At 30.1% G+C, this 21,575-nt stretch overlaps 1 protein-coding gene across 2 annotated transcripts in view; it reads right to left on the reverse strand.

The window, feature by feature from the left end:
• Positions 1-21,575, reverse strand: part of NaPi-III (Na[+]-dependent inorganic phosphate cotransporter type III) — a 125,907-nt gene that overhangs the window by 15,608 nt on the left and 88,724 nt on the right. For both annotated transcript variants that reach the window (XM_014432650.3, XM_014432649.3), the window contains exon 3: positions 9,009-9,523. In XM_014432650.3, coding sequence (XP_014288136.1) covers positions 9,009-9,201 — 193 coding nt within the window. In that variant the 5' untranslated portion in view covers positions 9,202-9,523. The remainder of the gene's footprint in view (positions 1-9,008; positions 9,524-21,575) is intronic.

Here is a 21,575-nt window from a genome sequence, read left to right on the forward strand (position 1 = left end):
TATATTTCTCGCAACATCAGGCTTCTCCTGAACCTTACTCATAAATGAAGACCGGATTTTTGTGCAGTAAAAACTCAAAATGTGTATAAAACTCCCAAATCCTGCAATAATCAACTGTATTAATTAAATTCATAATATTAATACATAGAAAACTAAACCTTGTTATAATCAAATCAAACAAATCTTATTAAAAACTGAAAATTTTGTCCATTGTTGAACAGCTACAAGAAAGTTAATTGTTTCGAGTGATTTTATAATTATATTATGAAGGCTGGGAATTAATTTCTCAATTTCTTAGTACTACAATAATTTCAAGTTTTAGATAAATATGTAAGGCTCTTTGTAGAAAGGAATGTTTAAAAATAGTATTCCCAATAAAATTACCTTTTTAATTTCTCCTCTTCCTTTTATTTTTTCAATTTCATATTTACAATATACTACTATACGAACATACTATTAACTAAAAAACTAAGTAGTAAGTCGATGTAGAAAAAAAAATTACAAGTTTGATTAAAAATATACTGGTATATTCATATTGATGAAAACTTATTGATTTTTGTTTAATTTTTATTTAAATTTATAATATTGTCATACAATATAATATTTTTTTTAAACTAATTTATTTATTGTTATTTACAACTGTATAAAATATATACAACAAGTAAATTTGCTGTAAGTGATATTATGACATGATACAAACATGTGAAGAATCTACCGATTGATAGAACTCCAATAACATTTCTAGAGGAAAATATCTTTTTCTTCTGAATTTGAGGGTTTAGTGTAGCCCCAAAGCTCAACTCCGTATATCCAGATAGGCCTTACAATAGTCTTGTAGATCAGTCGTTTGTAATGGATTGGCAGTTTAGACCATTTGTCTAGTAAATGTTGTAATAGTCGGAATCGACGGGCAGTTTCCTGTCTTTTCAGTTTTGTATGAGGATTCCATGTCAGTCGTTTGTTTAGATTTAGTCCTAAGTAACGGATCTGTTTGACAGGAATAAGTGGAGAATTATTAAAGAATACTGTGAGGCAAGAGGTCATGGGTTTACAACAAGGGTAAATATGATTTGGTGGGATTTATTGGAATTTATTTTAATCCTCCATTTTTGACTCTATTCTTCAAGAGTGGTGATGTGGGATTGGAAGGTTTGGGGTACAATGTAAGGTTCATTGTTAACTGACAATAGACATATAATAATATAAAAATAAATTCCCACAAGTCACAACAAAGTCAGGCGGGAGAGTAAAAGGACTGGGGATCTGAGTTAAAATATTATTAAAGGATAATGCTGAACATTCACTATAACAAGCTTATTCAAGAGAGACTTTTTAATAGTTATCCGAAAGCACTAGTTAATACTATTCCAAGAAAACTTTTTTTTAAGGTTGAATTTGACTCTTCATGTTTTAATCAATGTATTGCTTTAACTCAAATTGGTCAATTTTAAACTATAAATTAAATAATAAAAATAATAAAATGAAACAATATTGGCATATATACACCTATATGTGCATAACATGAGAAATCTAGTTCAACCATCAAGTTGTATGAAACCAAAATTCCCAAAATGTGTAAGTGAAGAAAAAACTCAAAAACTAATGTCTTTCCCATGATTTGAATTTCTGTCAAGCTTAGGCGAAATTTGACGCTAGAGAACAAAAAGATGAAATTGCACGAGAATCCAGCCTCTTGTAATTAGTATAATAAATAAAATCTCAACCACTAAAATCGTATTCTATCGATTTTGAAACGGAAATAAAATGCACGGCCCTCTAATGACCTTCCACATAGCTCACAGCTCTATTATTTCCGGGGGCAAATACGACAGTAAACAACAGCTACTGTTCAGAAAATTCTTCTCAACTGAAATGAGTGAAGATTCTGAATTATTTATAATGCTCATCAAACTTAGCAGGTACAGCTAAGGACAATCCGAGCGCTGGTTATATGTCGATTATAATGATGAAATTCGCCATCTTGACCACATTGGTTTTGTTTACGATAACAGAGCACTTAAAGAAATTATTTCCTGATAATGATGACACGTTGTTAAAACAACTGCCAAATATTAATTCGTTGCTCATTTTGTGGAAACCCCTTAAATGGCATGGTTCTCTTCCTAACTACTTCGCATTACGAAAACCATGATTTCGTAATGGCAGATAATCGAAAATGCATTTCGGTATTATTGGCCTTCGGGAGGATTATCAGTGGAATTCAGATAAAACCGGATTTCCAGAATCAGAAATAAAATGTCTGGAGGATTTCGATTTTAAATTTACAAAATATTAATTTGTTTCAACTTCTGTACTTTCGTATTACAATTTCTTGTTTTGTTTTTTATCTTTCCTTTAGCTAACAATTAAAACAATAGTGAGGTTTAGATAGTCGACTGTAGATTAATAAGTGACCTGAAGTCCTGAAACTTCAGAGAAAAACTGACCTGAAACTCAGGTCAAAAGGTTTTTTTTTTGTTTTCGAAAAATAATTTTTTGTTTATTTGTGATTTTTTGCTGACCGCACCCCCCCCCCCATCTTTTTCACTTAAAACACAATATTGTTTGATTTATATATCTAGGCTTCGAATGTTTTGTGGATTCTGCATTTCCCTCTTTAGCACCTGAAGTATTATTGTAACACTCTTAATGATGTATGATCAATTAGGACTATTCTGAATTTTATACTTCGTTAAGAATGTTCTATATATTAAAACTGTGACTCATCCAATAATATTGTGAGATTAGATGCTGAAGATTGGGAAGCAATAGCCCGAAACGTTCAAGATATAAATTTATAAATCGAACACTATTGTTTTTTAATTTTGACCTAGAGATAAAATTAAAAAAAATCCTTTTAATTTTAACTAGATTAACGTTGGTCAGTATTCTTGGTTACCCATATATGTTTCCCTGTAACTACTATATTTACCAAAATAAGGACATAATTTTTAAATTATCTCTTAGAAGATATTAAAGTATTGCTCTAAGGATCATGAAAAAAGTATTTTTTTCACTAATTCTGTGATCTTGTTTTATATAAATAATGAATTTATGCTTTCTCTTATATATTTATTTATTTTTTAATGTTACTTTTATTTTATTTTAGTTTACTGAAACCAAATAAAATTCTTTTTTTTTTTAAATAGTTTTAACACTTTGTTCACTTTTTTTTAAAAATTTATTATTATCTTATATGTATATTATTATTTTATACGTATTTATTGTTAATTAAAACAAAAAAATTGGTGTTTTATATGATAGAAAAATGTTCTTTACTATATAATTAAACACATTGCTGAGGAGGAAAAACTTTATTAAAATAGTAAGTTGTGCTGCCTTACACAGCATACATATTTTAGTCTAATCAGACAATATTTTTATTCTTACAATAAGTAAGCCTAGCCAGGTATACAATAATAATTATAAACATTACTAATATATAACATAAGAACATGATTTTTTTTTTTATTTCTTCATTATTTTTTGTTTTATCTCTTTTTCTTTCATCTTTTATCTTCCTCTCCCTTTTCTCCTTCTTTTCTTCCTCTTTCTTTTTCTCTTTTTCATGTTTTTTCCCTCCTTTTCCCTTTCTCTCTTTTTTTTCTTTTCCTTCACTTCTTTTTTCCTTTCACATTTTGGTTTCAACCCAATGTGAAATGTACCAATAAATGTAAAGTGAACCAAAAAATTTACAATTTTTTTTCTTTGAGAACACCATAGCTGATATAATATTAAAACTGGAAATTCAGATGCATAAATACACGATTTAAAACTTTATATCATCCATACAAGGAAAAACACGGGAAGGGCTCGTTAAAAAAGTATTGTTCGTGGACTTAGCTACGAAGGAAAGATTTTTTTTACCAATTTCAAACTTCTCACGGGACATAAATATCTCCAATCCCATCTACGAAATTGGAGCTTGCAACCTTCTGACTACGCTCTGTTCTACCAAGCCAAGGGCTCACAACTTCAATTCCAAGTCGAGGTTCGAATTCAAAATTATTCCAATTACGTTAAACGTTTCGCGTTGCTGAGTGTGGCACAACAGTGGTAGTGAAAGGGACGAAAGGTCTGGGAGGGGAAAACGCAAAGATAATCTTCCTATTGATGGTTGCAAATTGAGTTGGCAAATAATCCTAAGTTTTCTCGTATTTGTCTTTCTCTTCCTGTGTTAAACAACATTGCTTTTAATATTAATTATCGATTGTTTCTTCTCGAAATAAAAGGTAAGTGTTTTGATAAGTTGAAAAAAAAGCAAGTCTCAGTTTTAATTATTAGTCTCTTCCTTAGTAGACGTATCCGAAAATGCGACTCCGTGTGAAATTGCACTTGAAATATTTTGTTCCAGTAACTTTTCCCTCATTTGTGGTAATAATTTTCCAAACTTTATTCTTTATGGTCTATTTTTTTTTAATTTTTAACACCTTTTCAATAAAATATTAATTTTAAATCAATTAAAAATTATTTCATTTTTTTATGTTTTTTACACATCTATTTAAAATAGAATTAGTACTTCATACATACACATAACATGTATTATATATACTTTTACTAAGGGAGTCTTCTCCCTTTGCCTTGTGGCATTATAAGGTGTTGATATCAATCCAGTTAAGGTGGTATATAGTCTGGCTATGGGCAAAGGATACGTCATGGAATTAATGGAACGTGAACACAACGTTCCACTGGTAAAAAAAAAAATCAATTAAAAATTATATTGGTCGAGAGTTATATTGAATAACAATTTCTGTTTTAATACATTTTGAAGAAAGTTTAATTTCTATTAGACTAAGCATTATTTTCCTTTATTAGACAACCTACATCGTGAGTCGAAATGTTTTTGGCAATTGATAAGTAATTGAAAACAACTTTGGTTCCTCTTAACGGGTGTCCAGATCAACTTCTTCTAAAAAAATTAATAAATTTCATTGTTTAAGAGATAATAAGTAGCAAAATATATTAATAACGAGAATGAGTAGAAGTTAATATGAACAAATTTAATTTTCCATGAACCATTTGATTTTAATTGGTTAATCTCGGCACTAATAAATTAGTTTTTACTTGTTTGTGTTCTTCGCTGACCACCACCCCATCATCTTCTCGTCATAAACATAATCTAATTTTCAACTTGTTGGATCTCTTTTTAATATATCTGTTACCTCGGAGATACAGATTTGTATTCTTAATCTTTATCACTTGTAAAATACAAATTTCTTTTTATAAAGTTTGAAGTTTCATTTACAAAATAATGGTAGAAAATAAAGAAATTAGATAAATTTAATCCGTTAGTAAAGAACCTCTTTTTATTATAATAAACACTGACAAAGGTGAATAAAAGTGCCTTATTTAAAAAAATAATTAAATCGCGAAACTAAAATCTTTTTTACTTTAATGAATAATTTAAAAGACGGTTTATGGCAAATCCTCACCATCTAATTTATTAGTTATCGCTCTTTCGACACGAATATCTGAATATTTCCATAAATAAAATTTCAATATTGGGCATCTATTTAAAAGTATTTAAAGTTTTGCATTTCAAATGCAGAATAAGAAATTCCATCCATTATTATTTCCCTTTGTCCTAAAGGTATTTTAACCCCTCCCCCAAGGTTAAGATTTAGTAGAACTATTATAAATTACCTCTAGTCAACAATATTCTACAAAGGAACTGTTGAAGTTGACCTTTGACCAGATGAACCTAGAGACGATGTTTTGTACACAAAACCAGCTGTCTTGAATTGAAGAAATCACATTTAAAAAGCGGTTAATATTACTAAAAAAAAAATTATTATTCAGCAAATGTCATAGAGATCGGATGCATATCATTAGCTTTTCAAAATATTTTATAACTAATAATTTTCACATGTTTTATTTTGTTTCCTTTGGACACTTCTGTGCACTTGGTTTGACAGCTTTTCACAATGGACGCTAAACACATTTTATTAAAATCGTAAAACCAAAGAATACTTCATACTATCGATAACCATGTTTGACTATATAGAATACGGCTGAAATCAAGAAAATGGTGTATACGGATATTTGACACCCTGCTGTACCTTACAATAGTCAATTCAATAATTTTATTTAGAAGGTGCCTGATGAAAAAAAAGGAGAAGGAATGTTGACACTGAAGAAGTAGGTATAGAATTCTCCACACTAACAGCCTACTCAAAGCGGGCCACGATTCTAAGTGAAGTAACTGCCATCAGCCGGTAAATATATGTTCAAAAATCTATTTTTTTAAAATTATTAGATTTCGAATGGGGACGTAATATATATATATATATATATATTTTACTATATTTGAAATGTTTATAAAATTTCTATACGTTAAACTTAAATTTACTTTTATGCGTGATGAAAAAAAGAGAGAACATTTTAGAATTAAAATAATGCCCACTAACGCCTTCTGAACAGATTCGATACTTAGGACTCCATCCTGACAAGAGACTTACTTTGAATCAACATACAAGACTGAAACGACAAGAAACTGTTCGTAGATTTCGATTGCTACAACACCTACTTGACAAACACTCTAAACTTCCCATTCACTACAAAAAATTATTATACACTACGATAATCAGACCAATTTGGACATATGGAATTTAACCTTGGGGCTCTACCAAACCATCAAATTCCTCCCGCATCCAATCCTTACAATCCAAAATCCTACGTAAAATCTTTGATGCTCCTTATTACGTTACAAATAAACTCATCCACAAAGACCTTAACACTCTATTCGTTGCAGATTTAGCCCAAAACAGATATGCGTCTTTTCATTCTAAGCTCCTTATTCGTCCTAAGCCATTAGTTCTTAATCTCTCATTCTTAACTATTCCTAATAATCCTCTGAGGCGTCTGAAAAGAAGATGGCCACGGGACCTTCTGATTTAAATTAATGCTTGAAGTACCACCAACGCATGGTTCCTTCCCAAGATTTTCAGCTATAAATGAAACATTCCACATATTTACTTATTGTATTTATTATTTGTACAGTTGTAAATTACATTAAATAAATAAAAAAATAATGCAAAAAGCTCAACAAATTTAAAGAAAGATAAAAAGTTATAAAAAAAAAATTAGAGTGTGTAAGGGAAGAAATAATAAATAATAAAAAGGAAAAAACAAATCATGTTTAACTTTAGTACATAAAGCAGAAAATTTCATAATTATAAAAATAATTATGCTTTGACTATTTATATTACTAGGATTATAAAAAAATCGTACTTCGCAAGTCATAAGTATGCTTTGTTTAAACCAACCCAATGAAGTTGGTTAGCACGACATTTTTAATAAAATGTTTTTCTCTTCTCTCAATATTGTTAAACATAGGAAAAACATATTTCAAAGACTATTCTTCTTAATTTTATGTACAATTATTTCCAGATTTCTGCATTTCAAAGAAAAAAAAATGTTTCCATTACTTTTTTATATTTGATTACAAGAAAATAATTTTGTTCTTTGATAAATCAAGTTATATCAATGTTACACCTTTTTTTTTTTTTTTTTTTTTTTTTTTTTTTTTTTTTTTCGCACCCTCCATTAATAAGGAAAAGGAAAGTAGGGTACATGCAAAAATGTTTAGGTTGATGTTATGCATCCTTTTACTACCAGGGGTATTATAAGGTATTGATTCTATTGTGCACTGTGTGTGTATAGTTGAAAATGTTACACCTAATATTTTCTACATTTATATATATTTAATATTGATGGCCATAATTTTGACTGTGAAACTAAATTCAACTTTTTGTAGATTATTTAGTTCATATTACAGGTATGCCTAGAGGTATCATTTCGTTTTTCTCATATTTTCGAGAAAACCAAATAACCAGAATTATCTATTCAATTTTCCCGTAATTCTGAGACCTAATTTCATCACTCATAGTTTTTTTAACAAATCATGCTTAACATCATTATATCAAATCATACACACCCATGGGATTTAAAAATTACAAATAATGGGCATTAAGCAACTACGTGTACCAAATATAGGAGAAGATACTTGTAGTCCAGTGCGTTCAGGCACCAAAATCACAATGGATGGATTTTAAAAAGTCTTTTAAAAAAGTAAAAAAAAATCAATAAGTAAAAAGTATACACTTTAATAGTTAGATACTTTTGAAATACGAAAATATTAATAATTTTAATATGTAAAAAACTGTAAAAATATGCCATAAATTCTCCTATTTTACAAGGGAAATTAAAAAATGCAATTAACACATTCCATGTATTCCGTGAACGTACAGTCCAACATGCAAGAGAATAAAATGTATATGGATATTTTAAAATAATAATAATAAATAAATAAAATAAATAATACTAAATGTAATATGAAATAATCCCTTAAAAGGAAAATGTGGGACAGGAAGTAATTAAGATAGACTGAATAGTGGAGAGGCTGGAATAAAGTAGATGAGATGTAGTGAGGGTTTCTTTCCTTGAAAATAAAATAAATAAGAACAAAAACCACGTACTAGGGGAAAATATCCTTATTTTAATTTTTTAAACTTTAATATAAAACAATTTAAAAAAAAAACGAATTTTATTTATTTTTGAAGATTTACTTTTTATAAGTATTGCCATATTTTCCGAAAATTCTAGGAGTATTCCAAAAGTCCATTTAGTGTTTTAAGCGGCTGTCTTCATTCCTTCTTATTCTTTATAAATTTTAAGTTGAAAACATTATTAAAAATATCAATATTTCACTAAATCTAAATTTAAAAAAAAAATTTCAACCCAACATTGAGTGTAAATAATATTGGATTTAATACGTTTTGAGGGTTTAGCGCGTAAAACTCTTTAAAAAAGACGTTAAATAAAATGGAGAACATTTAAGAAAATAAGAGACAATGGATGTACCCTTCTTGCATCTTCTCGTCTCTACTCCATTTACCTTAAATAGTTCGTACCACAAGAGTTTAGCGATGTGCGGTTGATCTTGTTGATCCTTGATATAGGAATAGAAAAATAAATAAGTTATATTAGATTAATTTCTAAAGACTCACCGATGAGTATAGCTCCCGCCATCTCGAAGAAGGTGGCGAGGATACATGCAGCCTTCACGGAGAGCACTTTGGAGCCCACGGAGGTACCGAAGGAGTTGGCTACATCGTTCGCACCAATCCCGAATGCCAGGACGAAGGCCACCAAGAAGCTCACCACGACTAGCCACACCACATCCCCTGACATCTCCTCCATCTTCTCGGATCTTTTTCACTCACAGCTACACGCAACAACTTATAGGTCCGATCCACTCATAACTAAACCTATCACAGCCTCAACATGGTAGAAAAATAATTTCCCTATACCGCTTATAAAATAAACTCTTTCATACGTATGGTACGTCAAATAAAAAAATAAATGGCGGATATTTATGAATGAAAATATTGAATGTGGGGTTATAATTTGTGTTGCTGTCTCTTCTTGACGTGCGCTTGCACGGAATGGTGCGCTCCCTCTCCTGCCATCTGCCGAGAGCGATCACAACTCGACGATCAGTCCGGGGAAGGGGAACAACGATCTGCAACAAAAGAAAAAAAATTGTTTTTCATTAATGAGCACATCATTCATCAAATAATGATAATTGTAAAACGTAATATAAATAAAAATATACTTTTAAGAAAAATAAATAAATAAGAAAAATTGTGATAACAAAAAACTGTAAAAGTCAATATTGTAGTACATCAAATCTAACAATATAATAATATGCTGAAAAAAAAAATTGAAATTTAGTAGTGTAATTTGGAATTATGTTTTACAGGCCTAGTTTCATAATTTCTTCGATTATAAAATAATCAGTCATAAAATCGGGGACACTATATAAATAAAATTGCTGAATTTAAATTAAAATTAAAATTCAAGGATTACTGTAATAAACTTTTCAGTGACTCGACAATGAAGCGCCCATGAATTTATAACCGAAACAAATCAAACAAGAATACTTATGATAGCACTAATAATCCTATGTTTATTATTATATTGTTATGAAAAATAAGCCTACTATAACATTTGCAGCAAATAGTACAATAATTCATTATAAAATTGCTTGGAAGTTAGTTTAGTAAATGACTTATGTAATAATAAAATAATTTTTCGTAGAAATATTTATTTATTTCGTTTTTGAACTTCAGTTTTCATGACGTACAAAAGTCTTTTTTTTGGCAATTATTACAAAATTCTTACACAGTTCATGACTTCTTATGTTGATTTGTTCTATATAGCGGATGGCTACAACAACACATCTATGGATATCAGCCTATAATATTTATTTTGTAACGGATTTCGTCTGCCGCTTCTTTCTAAAAGGCCAATAAGTGCGGACAAATACACCCTTTAATAAATTATTAGATATATATATTTTTTTTGTTAAAAATAGTAAATTTTTGGTTACACTGTAGCCATGAGTCTGTGGGTTCTGGAGTCCTCCTGGGGACCTCCCAGCCAAATAGGGTACCCTTAATTGGGTAAAAATCTGGCGGTCGAGCGTGATTCTAACCAAATCAGCTCCTTGCACAACCGTTGGTCTAGTAACAGTACTTATTTAAAAAGTACTGAACCCCTCACCCTTCATTGGTTGTAGTGGTACAGATTTTAATTTTTAATATTCAATTAGAAATTTCTGTCAGAAAATTCTTTTAATTCAGTCAGCTCTTTCTACGCAGCTGATCCATTATCATATAATCTCAATGCCACAATAATATTGTATTCTCATTGGGTTTCCGTATTTGTACAAAATGCAATCTCTTTTAATAATCAATATTATATAAAAAAACAGTAGGATTTCTTTCGAAATATATTTTATAATATATTTTTATAGTGTATTTTTTATCACATTTTATTATTTTCCATGATAATGAACTCATAAAGGTAGTTGATTTGAAAAAATGATTGAAAGAGCTTATATATAATAAGAATATAGACATTTTTATTTAAATAGATTCCTTTTACAAATAAAATGTTTTAAGTGCTTATATTTGCCTTGTAGCCTTGAAAGCCAAGATTCTTGGTCAATAGTTTGACTTCTCAGATGATTGGATTGATAATGTATATAAAAAAAGAAAATTAAGAAATTTTTATTTTCTAAAAATTTTACATTTGTAATATATCTTCATCCGTGGGGGTAATGGTACACACATACGCAATAAGGAGTGGATAATATCTTTGCAATATTTTTTTTCATAAGCTAAATCGCTAATTTTGTACAGAATTTTCATTTCACAACATAACACAAGACCCAGCATTCCTCCGCGTCACTATCAGATGAAGATAGAGCTTGGGTCTTTGATGTGTAATGAAGAAATTATCAATATTGCTTATAAAACAGAAAAATATTGCGTTCCTTATTGCATATGTGGTTTCAATTAAAAAAACTTTTTTAAATATCATAAGTATTAAGTAATGCGTTTTAATATAGTCAATTTATTTATGAAAAGTGCCAAGAGAGTAGTCTTGTGTCACTGTTTTCTTCGTTCATTTGGATTTTTCGTTTTCTTTATCGAATCTAAACCGAATTTAAACCTACAGTCATATTAATACATGATCTAAAATTTCAAACTTTAAATTTTATTAATGGAATAAGGTCCGGGTGCGGTAAAAAAAAACTCAAATAGTAGATAATTATACTATTTTATTGAGCCAACATTTCGCCCCACGTTGCCGGGCTTTGTCAGGGGTAAAAAAGATACAAACACTATAGTTACAAAAAGGAAAAAAAAAGAAAAAAACAATAACAGGGGTAAAAAAGTAAGATATAATAAGAAAAATTAAAGGTTGTAAATAGTAAATGAAAAGGGTAATAGTAACAGATAGATAAGAGAAGAAATATTAAAGAAAGTACAAATAAAGAGATGAAAAAAGAAAAATATACAAATCAAATGATGAGACAGAATGCCAACCTGTTTTGACGGCAGTCAAAAACAAAGTGACGGTGGGTATTGGTATTAATCTTATTATTATCGTATTAATATTAAACGGTTGGTATTAATCTTCCAGTTTAAATTTTATTGCTTGATTTATTGTTGGTGAATATTTTTTAGATGCAATTTTCATTTAATCATAACCTGGTGCACATTTTACTTAACAAAAAAAAAAGAAAACATTTAATTATTTTTGTAAATCAACGGATTTTCTTTTGGTATCAAACTAACATTAAAATTGAAACTATGATGTAATTATAAATCAGTTTTTGCCACCATTGCCATGTGTGACTTGCAGAGTAAAGTAAGAGTAAACTGAGAAGGATGTTTTGAAAATGTATTCTCCTGTTTTGATATTACTCCTCAAACTATAGTGTACGTTTGTGTCTCAGATTACCCAATGGTTAATTTTCTTGGAGTAAACTTTTGACCTCGTTTAATGAACTATTGGGACGTCGGTACAATGCAGTTATCCGGGAAGGTTGCTGGAATTGTTCCTGAACGGAAACTAGATGAATCTTATTTCAGGTGTTGCAGATTGGTGGGGGCAATCTCTTCCACGCGATGCCACAGCGAATGACTATGAGAACACCTTCGAATGTGTCGAATAATACTAGACTAAGGAGAAACTATTTATACAAAGAATATAGTCTTTCAATCTGATCAGATCATGACAACCAAACAAATCAGGCTGATTCAGTATAATGGGACTTTCGATTTCTCCAATCTTGTTTCAACAATTTCCAAGGTGTTGAAATTTATGATTTTCAGTCAGTTGATCATTTTGAGTTCAAAAGGTTAATAACTGTTTTAATTACTTAAGTGATATTACTCGTAAATCCAACCATCATTTGCGTGAACTTCTCCATCCATAATGCCTCTTGATTTTCTTCTGCAGCGGTATCAGCATAGGTCCTGTAGTTGGTTTGATGTTATCTGTGGTGTGAGGGAGTTCAAGCGTTGGTGTTGCGAATGGTTGCGTTCTTTTAGATTTTACCTGTTCTTTTCGATATGTAGTCTCTTCTCACATAGCCGGGATGATGCAATGCGATGCGATGCCCCTTGCAATTTCTGCATTTAGGACTTACTTGGACATACGGGCTCTAACAACGAACGCATACAATTTTCCGGTCACTGTGGTTTTTAGTATAGCTAAACCCTTGACACTTATGGCATTGAGGAATTTCTTTATCTTCTTTAAAAACGACTACAGTAAATTGTACTCGGTTTATTGCGCGGACTTCTCTGATGTCCTCTATTTTTGTTCCTGAAGTCGTTGTTATGATAGGGAGTATTTCCCATTTCAACCCATCTTGAACTCTTTTTTAAAGACGTTGTAAATCTAGTATAATTTTGATGTCTTCGAACGCATGTTTTATTTTATAGAAGCCTTCTATTATATCTTCTATGAAGTAACAGGAATTTTTTGGGGAGCGTTTCGGAGTGAAAGTGTGATACGGGAAATTGCTACATTTAAGTAACAAAACTATTTTTGCAGCTCTTATTGGTTTGCAAGATATATTCTCATGCCAGTAGAAATCATTTTTAAAAATATATTTTCTTCCGAATTTCGCTTGAAGTACGGATCACAATCAGGTTTTGCAAGTCGTACATCAGGATTGCTTGAACTGTTGTTTCCATGATTGCAGTTATTGAATTTGACTGGAACGGTACTTGGAGCATTTATACGTTTTGGAACACTTGTTTGACTTCTAGCCTCCAGCCGAGAATTCTGAGATGAATGAGAATTCTTCTTCACTAGGAATTTTTTTTCGGACTGAAGGACCTGTCTTCTTCGGTATCCTAATTTTTCCGATTTCTTCATCCACGGAAATCTTTCTCCGGTACTGCTATAATGCCAAAAAGCAGACTTAGAGTCGAGAAGCCAACCATGAATAAAACTTTTTTTTTAAATTAACTATTGTAGAGTGCTACCATTGGGTAGTTTCTCTACACGCCTGTAACACTCCAATTTAACTGAGATCAAATTTACTAAATGTATTATAATGCACAGTTGTAAATAGCAAAAAATAAATTAATTATTGCTGGTTTGTATAGGTTTATACTTCAAATTTGTGTCGGAATTTAATATTTTTGTAGTTTTATAAATTATTTATTTCTATTTTTAAGATGATGTTGAATTTTGGAGAATTGAGAAAGAAAAAGTTAGAAAAAAAAAACCTTATAAAAGAAATAACGTATATTTATATAAAGAATAGATCAAAATGGTGTGCCATGATATGAATCGAGGGAATGTATTTAGCCAGAATCATTGCTTGAGCGTTTTTTTTAAAGTGATTTAAATAGTGGACGAGGGATGAGGCTTAGACTTCAGGATATTTTAAATATAAAATAAATTTTACAATATCAATTTAAAAAATAGATTATCCCATTTTCTGCCAATAATAAATACAGTTGAGCCGCAAGAGAAACGAAACTTGAAACCGAGATAAAATATAAACATCTTGGGAAAAAAAATGGCTAATTCTTGCTATTGTTTTAAGTATTAATTATTTTAGATTGTTTTAAGCTCTATTCGTGTGGGTAATTTTTAGGTAATGGAAACTACTCACAACACTTCTGGCTCAATAGATTGTTTACGCCCTTCAATATACTCCAATTTAACACAATCCACATCTTATCGATTGGAGAAAGCGTGATTAAAAATGAAAATTTGCTAAAAACATAGGAAATTAGAACTATGTCAACAATTTACTTCATTCATTTAATGATTATTTGTTCGACAATATGAGGAAACAAAATGAATTTATTTTCATCCAATTTAAAGAAGAGAAAAGGGCTAGAACCGCGTTATATCTGTATCCGCGGTGTAATAAACCGTGCAATAGCAGTTACTTTTGATACTTTGTTATCATAAATCCTAAAGTTTATTATAGATAATTCTTTGTAAAAAAGAAACAATGGCGGACTCAAACAATAGATGAATCTTTGAACCAGAACAGGATACAATTAGCAGACCAAGGTAAACTTATAAATCAATCTTAATCCAGGTAGTTGGAGGTTGGGGCAAGGTGACAGAACACAACTTTGCTAATGCTTTAACTTCACTAATTTGACATTCCTACAAGTTCCTCAAACCATAGCACAAGTTCCGGGTTCAAGAGACAATATAACTAATAATAGAGGAGTGGGGTAAATTCATGGAATAATCTCTTGTTCGATAGTTTACAAAGAGAGTTTGTTCCCCAAAAATCCCATAAAAGAATCAACATCTGCTTTGCTTGAATAATGATACACCTGATGAAGAAATAAGTTTAGGTTTATTTCGAAATGGACGTGTTCCCAAGATATCAACGTAGGCAAGGTTTTTTCCTTTATTGTGGTCTGTCTATAGAATATGTTATAAAGCAGTTTATGAGGTTTATCTTCGATTTATCTTATCGCTAGTTTAATGGACTATAAAGAAGTTTATGACCTTTACCTTCATAGGAATATTAGTTTTCATGATATTTACTAAAATTAATTGATTTATAGTTGTTCGGACAATAAGTTTAATTTATGAAAAACTTTATTTCAGAAACAATTGGACGTACTGATGTCTGCCAGTGTTCAAATTAAAGCTAGTTAAATTTACTACCAAATAGTTAATTATGTTTACCTTTGTAGGAGTAGTAGTTTTTATGATATTTGACAAAATAAACTCACAAAATGTTAATTTCTAGCTGTTCGTATAAAATATTGGATTTTCGAAAAAATATATTTCTAGATCCATAAATCGCAAATATGTCTGCCAACACTCAAAATAAAGGAAATTTAACTGACTATAAAGTACTTTATGACACTTATCTTCGTAGGGGTAGTAGTTTTTATGATATTTACATATGAATATAATTTTGGCAAATGAAAATTTGTCCGAACAATTATAAATCAATTTATTTTAGCAAATTACATGTAAATTATTACTCCTATGAAGATAAACATCAGAAACTACTTTATAGCTCATTAAACTATCTTTAATTTGAGTGCTAATAGACATCTGTACGTCAAATGGTTTTTGAGATACGATTTTTTCAAAATCATACAGTATTATTAAAAAGTAATATTTTTAGTACGTCCCATACAACATTTTTATGAAATGTTGCTTTTTAAAAAGCTATATCTCGAAAACTATTTAACGTAGATAACTCTATTAGGGCTCATATTTTAGCAAATTTACTCTTCTGTAAATGACGTTCTCTTAGGTTTTCTTGTATTGTTTCTACTTTTTAAGATATTGAGCTCCAAATGAAAAATTAGTTTTTTTTATTGCTATGAAACAGCCGCCATTTTTTATTCCTCCTATCTATACTTGGCAGACTCAACAATTTTGACTATTAATAATACTTAGTTTTTATTAAAGTAATCAGAAATTGGGGTGAGATAACTGCTTTTTTCCTCCGCTTGAGCTCTTGTACTATAAGCAAATATCATATCTACTACCCTACGAAGATGAACTACTTTATAGTACATTAGACTAGCTTTAATTTGAGTGCTGTCAGGCATCTATGGGTCTAATGGTTTCAGAGATATTAGTATTTCTTAAATCAATGATTTTGTCTGAACAACAAGAAATCAACATCTTGTGAATTTATTTTGGCAAAAATCATGAAAATTATTTAATATATTTTTTATATATCATGGCCTTAGAGTACTGCTACGATAATTTTTTATTAGTATTATTTTATCGACCAAAGGAATTAGAGGACTCTATGGAACGGGGATCCCCACAGTTGAAAAGTGTGAAAAAAACCTGCAAATGCAGTGTTGATCATCATGTCAATGAGTGTGCTTTCTTACACTCACTTATAAAATAATTTACCGTAATTGGTTCTCTCATGAAACAATATTTTTCTAGACCTACGTAGCTCTAGGCGTACTCTTCCAGTCGTTATTTTGGCGTTGAGAAAAAGTGAGTTTTAACTGGTCGTAGTTATTTTGTTTTAAACTATCGAACAAAAAATATTGCGGCCAAGTCAATACCAATGAATGTTAGTGTACAAATTTTAGTTTTTCAAAAGTAGGTTTGTTCCTTGAAATCTTTTTTCTAAATTTTAACAGCCACATCCAATTTAATATAAGTAAAATTCGTTTTTTCACATTTTTGATAGACCAGAAGAAGTGAGCTTTATTGACATATGCTATGAGACTAATAAGTGTACAAGAAATGTATTGGAGCAACTTTTGTGTAAGATTCAAAACCTTCTTGGAAGGTGTAACCAAAATGAGGTGAGAACAATAATCAAATTGACTACATTGAATCGGAATAACATTTTATTTATATGAAAAAATGATTTTAATAATTTAAATTTTTACACCTGAAAATATCAAAATTAACTAAATAAAATAATAAGAAGGGCATGGGTAACGACTTTAAAATAACATCTGATAACAACAAATTTTTATTTATTATGAGGAAAACATATTATGTGGATTGAACCATAGACTGAGGTTACTTTGAAGATACCCGTACAACTTTTGGACCGTCTATAGGAGGATGCACGTAGAGAAAGAAACTTCAGTCTACGCTACTGTATTTGGGAGACGTCCAATTAAATATAAAACTAAAATCTTTTTTTTTTTTATTTTTCATACGTACTACTACTATTAAAGATATCAATGATATGTTTTTAATAAATTTTTCACGGATCAAACAAGTTAATCGAGACAACTGACAACTTTAAAACGTCCCTAAAATAAACTTTATGAACAATAATACTAATAATGAAATAAACTCCAATTTCCAAAGGCAGAAATAATGGAATATTAAATATTGTAAAGAGACATGAGATGGAGATCTATTTTGGTCTTCCACAATATCTGTTCCCTTTTGCTAATGGTAATTAAGGACTCCTCTGGTCCGGGCTGATGGAGATCTCAGGGGCAAGGTAAGGCGGTAATGTTCTCTTCAGTCCGGTTCAAAGCGGTTAGAACCAGCTGAAGCTCCACATCATCTCGTCTTGGAAGAAACTTTCGAGTCATTGTTCTTCGCAAGTTAGGTCCTACTCTTTTCAACACCAAGCTTTCTAAAACATTCAGCAAAATCATTTTTATCGGTCGAGATTTACAATGGTATTACCACGACACAGTATGTAAAAGATAGGTATGGATCATATATGATTATATGTGTCGACGACTCCTAAAGAAACAACCGATTTGTCGCAATCCATAGTTATCTCATATGTCATGGCCATCCTCTTTTCAAGCGCATCAAGAGTCGTGGTATGGAATTGCAACTGTAACGAAAGGTAATACCCTCTTCAGCCCCAATGAATCAGCAGCATTCGAGTTATTTAGGTATCACAGGTTGAGAAAAAGAAACTTTTAAACATTTGATTCTATAGTAACTTTTGATCGGTATGTTAAGTTATTTAGCAAACCGACGTTTAAGAGGAGTTCCTCTTTGCTGAGAAGTGACTTTACTTGCCTAGGATTCAGCCGTGATAAAAGCCTGGTGCGTAACGTCGGCGAAGCAGAATTGGGATGTTACCGTTTGTTGTTTCCTTCTCTTATGCCTCCAGGGAAAGTGATACATTAGATAAACAATAAAAACCACTACAAAGAATATAATGCACATTATGCATGTTTGAAAATATATTGACTTGAGTGAATATGAAAATGTTCCAGAGAATAAGCTGAGATGTTAAAAAAATAAGAAACATATTAAAAATTAAATTTGTATCGCTACAATCCATGAAGGGTAAGGTTTGCAGTACTTAGTAAAAAAAGTTCTGTTACTAGATCAACGGTTGTGCCAGAAGGTGATTTAATCAAAATTATGCTCTACCGCCTAAGAAAAAAAGAAAAGATATGAAATATATATAGTGACAAAATAAAACTTTGTGTAATTTTATATTAAAAAATTTTTTTTCTAATTCTCTACGATTGATACTTAATAATAAAAAATTAATCTCATTAAAAAAATCTAAACCAAAATAAATTTTTAATAATAATCATAATAACGGTTCAGATATTATAAAAAATATATATAATGATAAAGACATGACATATAATGCTCTAGGTACCTAAGATGGCTTCTGGCATCTTCCTCATTCAAAAATATCACTACAATTTATCAAATAGAATTTTTAGTTATAATCCAGCGTAAATAAGAATAATTTTATTCTTGGGATAAAATAGATCTTTCAGGATTTTGTGAAGATTGAATACAGAAGGATTTTTTAACAACTCGACTCGGTTATTTTCTTAATAAGAAATTTTTTGAAGTAGATAATTGCTATTATCATCTCCAAATAGCCATATCTGAAATTTGAATAATGTATTTTTTCAATAATAATAACAATCACTGTATTAACATTTCTATAGGGTTTTATTCCAGGTTGCTTTAAATTCCATATAACCACATATAGCTTTACTAGCAGAAAACAAGCCCCAAACAAACATAGAAAAATATTTTAAATTAAATATTGAAAACTTTTAAACATAACTTTAGCTTCGCTTATATATGAGTTACATGTCTACTTCAGTATTTTTTTTTCACTTTACACTAATGAACGTCATCAGGATCAAAAACTTTTTTAATGACTGATAATACAATCTCTTGTCATTAATTTTCCCTTATCCGGAATAGCTCTGACCACATTATTCCCGATAAATGGGCACTACTGTAGATGAAAGTGTCTCATTATATTACTGCTTATTATGAGGGAATAATTCGCATGGTAATATTGAAATGCTCAATTATATAGTAATATAGTAATTAAAGGTATAATGTTTTGATAAGTTAACAAAGACTATTCTCATCACGAAAATTAATCGACATTTTGTAGCTCTGTAATGACAAAAATACCAAACGTTTACAAAATGCGAGTTTAATAATTTTTTTTGAGTTCCGGTGATCAGAATAAAATATATTATAAATAATAAATATTAAAAATTACCTAAAAAAAATGTCTTTCTTAAAACAATGAAAAATATCACATTTTCTTTAACTTTTGTTAATTTGTCATAATAATAAGATTATATTACATAACCAAAAGAATAAACAACTTATCAAATGATCCAGATAACTGAAAAGTAAAATGCAACAATTAACCAATAAAATACTTTAGTACATTTAGTAAGATTATGATATATCTTATATCGAACAATCTTACAAGTTATAAGTGCCTGTTTTAAAAGTAAGATTTTCAGGCTACCCTAGAGTGGTGAAGTTGAGTTTCACTACATAGGTTGTTTAATTTTATCTTTTAATTATGTATTTGATTTATTAATACTCAGCGTATATCTATATCGGCTAGACTGGTACTATAAGCAACACATCTTCAGCGGACCCACCATATTTACCTTAAAATGCCATTATGGCAACAAAAAGGACATTAATACTTGTGTTGCATATGTGAAATATTCATTTAAAACGGTAAGAGGATAGTTAAGTTAGTTATATCGAGCGACATCGAAAAAGTAGCGAAAATTTAAAATCTGCGTAAAATAGTAAACTTATATAAATTCAAGAATGAATTGCTTATCGGTGTTTTAAGAGCCATGGAGACACGTTCAACACCTCTAGTTGTCCCTGACTGACTCCATATTGCACAATATTACTCACATACGATATTTTTCAGCATTGGGCAATAAAGAAATATCTATTTATTTCGTACAATATATAGCACGACCTTTCAATACCAGAAACACATGTTCAATATTATTGGAAAATTTCCAATATTGTGCATGTATGGACAGGTTAAAATAAATAACTTTGTGATAATCAGCCAATGAGAATTCATTATCAGATATGACTTGATGGGTATGTGTTGTGGGGGAATTATTGCTTTCTTCCATGAGGATTTTATTATGCTGCAATTGATACTCCCTGAATCTCCTTTTATCTTTGACTTTTGGACTTCTTTATACATCTGACCTATTGGTATTTAGCGTGTTTCAATCATTAGCCTTTTACAAAATATAGCTTTTTGAATGGAAGCTATGTTATATTTGAGATTTACTAAAGTTTCAATATCTAGGTACTTCTATAATGTTCCATGGAGGCGTGAATCGCCGAAACCACGTACAATATTTTACTTTTTTTTTACTATTTCCAGACTAAGAGTGGGGGGGTCGTTTTGTTTTACGCTAGGATAAAATTTTCTATGAATCCGTCATCATAAATTGGGTTTTCACGACCATTTGAGGAAAAATTGGGCATGTTAAAGAAGCCTCAACTTAAAAAATGCTTCAATTATGACAACGGAATGATATTGGAAATTGAATTATTAAAGTATTTTGCTCCTTTGAGTTTTAAGCGAATGGTACAAACAGTAGAAAATTGTTGTCGGTTTTTGGCGATTTACTCTGTCGTGTATCTGATTTAATAATAGAATTCGTAAAAATGTATCCCACTCCATAAAGAATCCAAGAGTTAGGTACTTATAAACAATAGACCACATGTCACTGTTATGAGAGAGCAAAAATAAATAAAAAATTGTAGAGATTAAGGGAAGTGTACAGTTTTACTGAGACACCTTTTATGTATTTTTTAAAAAAATATTTCATATATCTTTTATTGTTTAAGAAAAAATAATAATACAAGCTTAACTTTAATGCACAATCTGGACATATGGAGTTGAGCTTTGGGGCTCCACTAAACCTTCGAATTCCTCTCGTATTCAATCCTTACAATCCAAAATCCTTCGTAAAATT

This window comes from Halyomorpha halys, unplaced genomic scaffold, assembly GCF_000696795.3.
Source record: "Halyomorpha halys isolate HHAL.00 unplaced genomic scaffold, Hhal_1.1 Scaffold1092.1, whole genome shotgun sequence".
NCBI lineage: Eukaryota > Metazoa > Arthropoda > Insecta > Hemiptera > Pentatomidae > Halyomorpha > Halyomorpha halys.